General features: G+C 37.8%; 1 protein-coding gene across 6 annotated transcripts in view; it reads left to right on the top strand.

Annotated features, from left to right (window-relative positions):
* The first annotated feature begins 533 nt into the window (after positions 1–533).
* Positions 534–10,153, top strand: part of SLC12A1 (solute carrier family 12 member 1) — a 62,279-nt gene continuing 52,659 nt past the window's right edge. For 2 of the 6 annotated variants that reach the window (XM_006029039.2, XM_025210485.1), the window contains exons 1-2: positions 534–810; positions 2,644–3,249. In XM_006029039.2, coding sequence (XP_006029101.1) covers positions 2,833–3,249 — 417 coding nt within the window. In that variant the 5' untranslated portion in view covers positions 534–810; positions 2,644–2,832. The remainder of the gene's footprint in view (positions 811–2,643; positions 3,250–10,153) is intronic. The other 4 variants (XM_025210487.1, XM_006029040.2, XM_025210486.1 and 1 more) reach the window with 3 other exon arrangements.

Below are 10,153 nucleotides of genomic sequence, written 5' to 3'. Positions count from 1 at the left end.
GCTGTTCATTTTGTAAGATACTACTCAAGCTGAGCATGGAATAAAGAAAAAGTATGGGCTCATTGTATTACCATTTTAAAAATAATTTTAAATCAACTCTTTAGCTGTGGACTTTTAGAAATTTCTATTTATGTCCCAGTAAATTCTATACCCTGGTATATCCTTCTCCAACCCTTAAGGCACTGTTGTGCTACAATGTTTTTTATATAAAACGATAGAAAAGAAAGCAAATCTAAATAAAATTATCCTTGGTATTAAAACAAATAAAGAAGAATATACTGACATGCTAGTCAACATAATTGCTGGATAGTAGCTGTTACAGCAGTGCAGGGATGCCTACAGCTATATTTTACAAATTCAAAATTAAATAAATAAATAAAACTATGCAAGAACAGTTTTATTTCTTCCTTCCAAGAATTAATAGGTTCATTTACTAGTTGATGTTTAACAGGGTAGAATGTCCCTCTAAATCAGAAATCAGAAGTGGTTTATAGCATGTTGCAAAGACAGAGATTGGATTATATTTTGAACAGAAGAGAAAATTGGCCAATGGAGTAAAAACCATAATTCACGGGTCAGAAGGACACACTATATAAGCAAAGATAATGCATATAAGGTAAATAAGAGAGAGATTGTTCTTCATTAAAGCAGAAATTGGGTGGTAAGTTTAACTATCCCAAATAATGTAAGATTGCTAACTTATACACAATACTATAGTATTAGGTGCAAATTTACTAGCAAACAACAGCAACTAACAGCCTTCTGGAAATTTACTGTGGAAAAAATACTGTTTGCAAAGGCAGCAGAAAGGTAAGAGACTTTTGTTTTCCTAGAAAAAAGAACTACCAGTGGAATAGAAGAAAACTAGGAAAGTGAACTTATGGCCCTGTTGAAATTACTGGCAACATTCCCACTGATTTGAAAAGGACCAGGATTTTACGCAGGCTCCAAAACACAGTTAGGAACAAATCTGGTTTCAATAAAGTCAATAGCTATGGATCAAGAGTTGCCCCTTAGTGCATGGAAATTGAATACTTAACTTAAACTTTTTATTAAAGAATTTCACACTAAGGGAAGCAGCACCTAATATACAGTCTGAGATTACCAATATCATAATACTGTGAAACCTGGATATGAAGTGACCAACAGAATATAGTGCCACATAAAGATGGCAAAAAGTAACTGTTTGTTTTACATGAAGTTCATAAAACATTAAAAAATAAAAGATCTAGAAGGTTATATAAAGTATTGTGCTGAAGATACTTTACAGCAGAAAATGTGTGTCATTTATGGAAGTTAGCAAACATTTTTTTTTATTTGTAGTTGGGACCTACAAATACAGTAACTTGTAATGAGGGGTAGAGTGTGTTTGGTAAGAGGGCTCTTCACATTATAATTTTCCTGCGTGCTTATTGAACAAAGTTTATATAGTTAGGTACGTATAGCTATAGTAAGACATAGTATGATTTAACTATCAGTGCTAGATGCATTCTTCCCCTTGATTTATTTAGCAGATGTTCAGTCAGAATATTCCTTTAAATTAATGTTTATTTTGTCTCCAATATTTTTTACTATAAGATGCACTCATAAAAGTTTCAAGGCCCAAGCATGCTCCTCTTCAGGGTAATGGGGATTTGATTAGATTTTTAATCAGCTTTAATGTGTTTTTAATTAATTATTCTATATAAGGGTGTAGAAAACCGATACATTCTTCCATCATAGTGAAAGCAGGTTTCATCATGTAGTTTTTCAAGTCTCCCATGCAGTTCTGCATCTGTTCTCAGTAGATCACGAAGAATTTGTCATTGATACCATTTGAGAATGATCTGACTAGAGAGCTCATTGTCCCAAGGAGCTGACATTTCCTGCAAGACATTTGTATAGGGTCTCACATGGTCAGTTCTGACCATCTGCCCCTATATATTTCAATTTGTCTTAAAAGGTTGTTTTGGGTTTACCAGGAATGCAAGAGCAGTTCTGTCATGCGCTTCTCAACTTCAAATTGCTTTAAAATATTGTTAATGTATATCAATAATGAATAATTGCTCTTTTGCTTTCGTTGTATGGACACATTCATTATTTTCATCCATTAGAATTCAGCAAAAAGGTGGTACTATTTTTTTATATGTTTCAATTCCCTTGTATCTATTCCTGTGAATTATATTATTTGTAGCTGTCTCTAAAATATGTTGTTTTCAGTGCTTTAATCATCTACTCATAAATTGTCTCCTATGCTGGAACAATTGGAAGGTTTGAATTTTCACATCAATTTATTTCTGCCCTACAAGGGAAATATGTAGTGTACGTAGTATTTCAGTGGGACTTCATAGTTAAGCAGACTTGTACATGTTTCTTCTTGCATTCTTTATGCTCAAAAATTCCAACCAGCTTCCATGAGACCTTGGGATCCACCGTATTTAGTGAAGCACTGTGTTTAAAGTGTAGTTTTAGCTTCCAAAGTCCTTTGAGATGAGTGGAAAGATTGCTATTTTCTTAATGAGTTTGTTCTTTAGATCAGGTCCTACTTATAAAACAAGTAATAAGATTGCTTTCTCACTGTGTTTATAAAGAAATCATCTGAAATCACTTTACCATGTAAGTTAATTGCATATGGAAGAGTTTTATTTATACTTTTGATGACAGAATCATGCAGGACAACTCCAAGAAGACTGCTTAGGGGTGACAGCCTCAAGAAAACTACCATTGAACTTTGCTACATTAAGAACAAAGATCCGTCAAACCCAACAGTAGCAGTCTCTTGTAGAGAAAACAACACTAGTTTTAACCCTAGAAGATTCTCTATTGGAACCTAAGCACATAATATCTCTTAAAATGTCAATGAATAATTCTCCAAGTGTATTTTTGGATCCAAATGCAAATCGGTTTCAGGTTAATGTAATTAATGAAAGCCATGGCCATGACAATAGTGCAACATCTCAAGAGGACACTGATCCTCCACACTATGAAGAAACATCTTTTGCTGATGAAGCCCATAACAGACTGAGAATCAGTTTCAGGCCTGGTACCAGACAGCTGTACGACAATTTTCTTCAAAATGGAGATACTGCTAAACCAGATGCAAATATACATCCCTACGATACTCACAGCAACACATACTACCTACAAACCTTTGGCCATAACACAATGGACCCAATTCCTAAAATTGATTATTATCGAAACACTGGCAGCATCAGTGGCGTCAAAATCAGCAGACCAAGCTTGTTAGAAATCCATGAGCAACTGGCAAAGGTAAGTTGAAAAGAAAGATACAAACATTCTCTATTCCATTTTAAGAGTGACAATTATGTTTATTAGCATATATAACTCTTAAATTTTTGGATCTTATCCAAAATAAATAATATAACTATTTCCCTTATTTTTCTTTGTAACTGTTGCATGTTTTCTGTTCTGCACCCTGCTAGGAGCAAAGGTTTTTATTAAATAGATCTAGTTGAAAATAATCTATGCCATTAGTAGAGAAATATGCCCTTATTCCTGTTTCTCTAAAGCTGGAGAATTTAGTTTGTTCCATTTATAGTTAAGTAGATAGATTTAGCATATTAAGTCATAAATTAGAAACTAATGTGTCTATTCCAAGCTTAAATCTAACATCTGCTTATAACTAGAATTCCATTGACTAGTTCTTTATGTTCATTCAATAATCCAATCATAAGTATTATATTAAAATGATGTAAGAAATAAAAGTTGCTACTAATTAATCAGATATACAAAGGCTTCTCCATTTCTAGTAACAAAGGGTACAGAAATTCAGGAAAGTTAGGGGGTGGTTAGATTGTGTTAAAAATGGCCACCAAATCTAACTTAGTTCACACACGTACGGACCTTATACTTAGAACCCTAGTTAGGTCAATCTAAGTGCAAACTGTACAGAAGTTCCAGAAAGGTTAGCTTGGTCAAAAAATGGCCGACCCGATCTAATTTAACTGTACTGGAGGTGCACTAAGTTAGATTGGGCATGTTTAGACTGATCTAATTGAACTTCTGTAGACATGCTGAACACAGCCCCAGGGCTGTGTTTTTCCTACCCCTCTACCTGTCAGTGAGTCCTTGTTATTTGACTACAAAAAATAATACAGCAATTCATCTCTTACAGGTCAGAATGTTTTTAATGTTAATCACGTGTAGGTGTTTACACACCTAGCATTGCTAATGTTGAGTGGTACCCCATGGCATGCTGTTTCAATGTTCTTTCCAGAAGAGCAGTTTAGAATTCGCTCAAATACCATGGTGATGGCACCAAATAGATATGGTTATAAGACAGACTTGCAGGTAACTAGAACAAGAAAACAGGATATAGCTGCCTTTTACAAATCAGAGGCCTAAACTAGTTTTGAATGGCTTTCAATGGTTGGGAACTTTGTTCCCCCTTCCTTCCCCCCCCCCTCCCCCCCCCGGGCGTGAATTAAAGATCTAGTTTTGAACGAGAGCATGTAGGAGAGAGACTGACATTCAAGACTGAAGTGTCTAATGAATGCAACTTCCCCTCCAGCAGTCACCTGACACTCACTTCATTTAATCTGCATTGACACCTTGCATAAATGGATCATTAATTTACACAAAACAGACCCCTTGTCACCATAATCTATTATCTTCCCACACAGACTTTTGCTGAAATAATTCACCTTTGAAAATACATGTCTATGCCTGATTCACCGGTCAGCGTACATTCAAAACTACTGTGTAATTTATTTGAATAGTTTAGAACATGAACGCCGCGTGTCCCTGGGAGCTGGGGGGGCAGAACGAGCTCCCACAGGAGGTGACGGCACTGTTAGTGGCAAGTGGGGAGCTCCTGCAGGTGGCCACAGTGCTGTTGGCAGTGGGGGGGGGGTGGCAAGCACTGAACAGTGGTCTATGACCACCTACAGACATCGCCAGCAGTGTCAGCAGCAGCCAGCAGCAGCCGGCAGCAATTACAGACCACCTGCAGATGCCACTGGCAGTGTTGACGGCAGGAGGGGGGTGGTGAGCAGCAACTGCCCACAGGGACCTCCAGCAGTGTCAGTGGTGCCTTTTCACAGGGGGTGCACCGCCACGCTCAGGGGGTGCACATACACACATGTGCACCCCGTATGTGACACTAATGGTTTAGAATGAAAAGTTTCAGACTGAATCAGATTATAATGGCCAAGATTTAAACTTCCTAGATTGGGATTTCGGTAATTGTTGTACCACTTCATATGTATTACATGGTTAATTTATGTAATAAGGAAGCTTAAGTGAACATTGAAAGCTTGACTCCCCACCCCCTTGCTCCAAAAGTGCATACACATGTAAAATAGGCAAAATGTGGGAGTAAAATGCCTCAGTGAGAGTTTGGGGTACACAAAAACTACAGTGTTAAACCTTCAGTCCAGTTCCTTAAAATAGTTAAACAAACCTACTGGAAAAAATGATGATCAAGTCACCTTAGATAAAATACACATTCTCTCCCTGTTTGAACCTCAGTAACAGATTCTGTATAAAAAAATGCATAACTGAGATGTAAGATAAAACTATCATCCAAATCTTAGAGCTACCCTCAGGTCTAACCTTTTGATGTTCTCAAGTGTTCGGGTGTATTTGATGTGCTGGGAAGAGAAGGGTTACCTCCAGTTTCAAACTGAGAAGTGCCAAAATACTGTGATTAAGACTTTCTGGCCAAGAACAGAAGCAGAAGTCTCCAGAGAAAACCTATTCATATTACAATTCCACTCAGTTTTGCATATTTATGAGGTCTGAATAACCTGGATAAGCATTAGATTTTTGGATGGTAATCCAAAAGCAGTACAAATTTCAAACCTCTGGAGATCGAACCACCTTCAAAAAGTTCGATAGAAAGTAATGAAATCAAGAAAAAAGTCAGCCATTTAGAACTTAGGGTTTGTGTCTCTGCCATTTTGGACCCGACTCATTTACATGAAGGTTTCTGCCAGAGCAATGCAAAGTAGCTTTAGTGAAATAAGAATTGGGCCCCTTGCATTACCAATTATGCCTATGCAAAATGAATGCACAGCAGAGGTAAAGTAGGCAATACCAATTTGGTAGCTCTGCTCACTTTGCAAATTAATAAGTTACTATTCCAGATGCAGTGGGGTGGAGGATCAACACCTCCTTGTTCAGATATGCTTTTTTTTTTTAAATAACCAAATTACATTGGTCTTGCAAGGTAATTATCATGCAGTTGTTGGCATATGGAGGGATTAGGTCTTTACCATTACAAGCTGATTCAGTCTGAGAAAAGCTATCACACAGCCTCTTAATGTGAGCACCAGCTTTTGTTTACACAATTTAGACAAACTGAAGAAGTTCAGTTTACATTTTTAGTTTCTCAATTCATGAAGGTCAAAATAAATAGTCTGGCTCCTTTCAGGTACTTCATAATGTGAATGCAATTGAAAAATGCTTCCTGTTTCAACATAAGGCTTTGGAGGTTATGACCATTAAGTGAGAGAAGGACTAGTCTAGCCAACAGAATACAGGACCAGGAGTGAGAATTTATGGACTCTTTTCTTGATTGGTTCATTCTATAACCTTGGGCAAGTTACTTAAATTCCTACATTTCAAGGTCCCCATCTCAAAAAATTGGGGCTGTTAATAAACTGGGCCTCAAAGAAGTGCTGTAAAGCCTATTTTATTAATATTTGTAAAGTGCTCCGATATATTTACCTGAAATACTCTTCAGGGTGAGGTATTATAATGTAGAGGAAACAATTTTGGTAGTTAGAGGAAAAAAATAAATTAGAAGCTATTGAATTACAGATTAGAGTACTTGACATGATACAAGTACAGGAGTCAATGGCTGTAATGTTTCTTGTGCACGTGGTGCATTATGGAATTGTTAAACGAATTTAATTTGAGTGAAATAATCATAGTTTTTCCTGTTATCTGCAACAAATCCAATGCAGGTACTAGAATACAGCTTGTGCTAGTAGAACTTTATGAAAATATAGGGTGCCTATACACAAGCAGCAAGGCTGCTCTGATCTGCTGTAATTACAGCACATCAGAACAGACTTGATTAATCGTGTCTGCTGGAGCATGGTAATTACCATACTCCAGCAGGCTACAGCATCTCATGTATCAGCGTCCCAACATTTCAAATAAGCTTTAGATAAAGTGCCTCCGCCAACATTTTGAAGCACAGGGACACTGATACATGAGACACTCCGGAAGCTTTAATTAGACCAGCTCTCAGAGTCGGTCTAATTAGCGCACCCCTCCTCCTCAGTCCCGGAGCACGTGTATAAAGTGCCCATAATTCCTGTTCAGAATAACACAAGCTAAGATTTTCAAAAGGAACTAGTGACTTGAAGGGGTTGTACATCTGAGGGTGTCTATCTTGAGACGCCTTAAAGGGGTGTGATTTTCAGAGGATATTCTTAGAAGATTTCTGAAAATCAAGCTGTTGTACAGTGTCTTAGATTGGGCCCCCAAAACTTGAGGTATCCAAGTCACTAGCCACTTTTGTAAATCTAGACATTAATGGTGGGACAGTCACCTTATGATATCTAGGGCTAGATCTTATTCTATGTATTAAGCGTATTACTTTCATATCCAAATGTAAAAATGTGGTCCTATTCCATGGGGCACAAGTTCTCCCCAAAATACTAATATAATAAATACCACATTTTATGATTTCTCACCACAGTTTATGACTTAGTCTTAAGACTAAGAAGAATGAATGCTACAAATATTACCAAATGTTTTAGGGATTTAAGCAGAGCAAAATAGGACTGTACATAGACACCTAATAAGTGGAATAGGGTCTGGCCTCTAGTTCCTCTCTTTGCCAGCATCCTCTGTCACTAAAATTTGTTATGGCTTTGAAGTGGCATCTGCATAGCCACTTGTATGGTGTAATCAACTCAGCTATTTCCCATTTCATTTTTGAAAACAAGAATAGATTTGATTTTGATAGGACTTTTTCAGCTAGCAACGTCATATTTCACATGCGTTCCCTCTAGCTCTGTTAGATCAGTGTGGGGAGGGGGGTTGCTGTGGCCTTTCATTCTGTCCCCCTCCCTCTCCACAAACATCTTGCCATTAGATGGTCCAAAGAGGGATGCAAGCCATAGGACATCTGCACAAGAATATTTTTTTTCACTAGAGTAGACCCTAGCTCCCTATATGCTAACGTATACTTGGGCTTTCCTGTATGGGTCAACTTGATGGGGTATAACACATAGAGTGACATCCATGAAAGATCAGCTTCCAAGGCTGGTGAGAAAAGGGCGTCCTCAGTATGGACAGATTATTGTTACATCTACCTGATAAGTCATAGGCTCATCCACGTCTGTCTATGAATGGGCACCACAAGGCAGGGACTGGGGCACCACACTGAGTCTGCACTGGCTGTTCTAGTATTCCTAGCTATATCTTAGGGAAGTCTTTGACATTAATACATTAAATCCAGGCCTGTGACACATAGAACGCTACAGAAATCCCACATATTGCTCCACACCTTTAATCCTGCATATTGCTAGCGTAATTCCATTCCATACACTTCCTGACTGGCACACTACATTTGATTGCCTCAGATATATCTCAGTGTGGCAGCACAGCAGTTCAACTCACCTCAAGCAATCTTTTTTAAAAAAACCCACAAAAAAGCCTAAACTGACAAACATAACTGGCCTGTATGAGCCTACCGCTGGTGATAAGAAATGTCACAATTTGTGACTCCAGGAATGTGAGCTCCACATATGCATTCCCATTGTGCATTGAAACTGGATTAACATCAGAAGATGAATGTTTTCATGTTTAATAGATTTAAAAAAAAAATATATATATATATAGTTTTTCTGATTGTCAGAATGTAAAGGAGGCTGAAAGGAACCTATGAGATCCAGCTCCCTCAGCACAGGAGTCAAACGTGTCATCTTTTAGCAAAATGGGTCATCTTTAGCACTAATTAAACCACACAATGCCAATTAAAAGTTAAAACAAAGTTGCAAGCATCTGATAATAAGTGATAATTGCTTGGGTCCAACATTTACCCTACAATAAGAAATTACATGACCTTCCATCATCTCCTTGGCTATTCTTCACACTCGTTATGTAGACTTGATGAGGTCGCTGTCACTACTAGACAAGATACTAAGACTGAACTTATCTGAAACAAGAAAACAAACATGATAAAAAAGCAGTAGCCTTTGATTTTTGTGGGCTTTCAAAGTGTTCTGTCACCTTTATTCTACATACCTTAAGCATGAAGTAAATGAGCCACTTGGTAAATAAATAATCCTTCCCAAAAACTCACCCATTTAAAATACATTTATGGATGGTTGAGGGCCATAATTTATGGTAATATAATGTGAAAGCACAAATTAATTCAAACTATGTAGGAAACTACTAATTTCAAGTACAATGACTTAATCTTTTAATTTTTGTCTTTGAGGACTTGATCCTGTATATATGCAATAAACAAAAATAGGCAAATGCATGTGACATAATTCTGGCAAATAATCCCCTTTGTTTCACCTCAGTTTACCCCATGTCTCCTACTGAAGCTATGCCACTGTCTAGAAAAGAAGTCATGGTCTGTGAATCCACTGGGCAAGAGAGAGAACAAGCACATGAGAAAGCATGACTTCCTAGCCTAGTGGCTATGGCACCTACTTGTGTAGGAGAGGCTTGGAGTCCAGTCGCTGCTCCAAGGACTGTTCCTATATTTTACATTAAATAGAACAAGGAAAAGTCCCTAGAACCCAGCTAGGTCCCCAGACTTGCAGGTTACACCTTTCTCTTCTCACATTGTACAATGGCACTCCTTGGAAACGTCCTCACTTCCAAAGTCCTAAAAGCAGCTTAGTTTCTCTCAACAACCATTTTCTTCCCCAGCTTTGGCCTTCTTACCCACCAGAAATGTGTAATTTTTTCAAAAGATAAATGTCACAGGGAGCAACGCAATGTGATCTAGAGGCCAGGGATGTGGTCTCTGCATCAATTTATAGGCAGTGTGTGACCCAGCAATGCCGTAAGGCACAAAGCAGCCTAACCTACTCCTATTCAAGCTGCAAGGGGCAGATCTGAAGCAAGATTTCTTCAAAAGCTTAAGGAAATCAAACAGGGGTTTTTTGTTTGTTTGTTTTTGATTGGCCTATTAGAAAGGAAGTCCAAATCCAAATCCAGACTTGTGTGCATTTAAGCT

Source organism: Alligator sinensis, unplaced genomic scaffold (assembly GCF_000455745.1).
Source record: "Alligator sinensis unplaced genomic scaffold, ASM45574v1 scaffold814_1, whole genome shotgun sequence".
NCBI classification, from domain to species: Eukaryota; Metazoa; Chordata; order Crocodylia; family Alligatoridae; genus Alligator; species Alligator sinensis.
The sequence above is the reverse complement of the archived record's forward strand: the minus strand, read 5'-3'. Positions and strand labels throughout refer to the sequence as shown.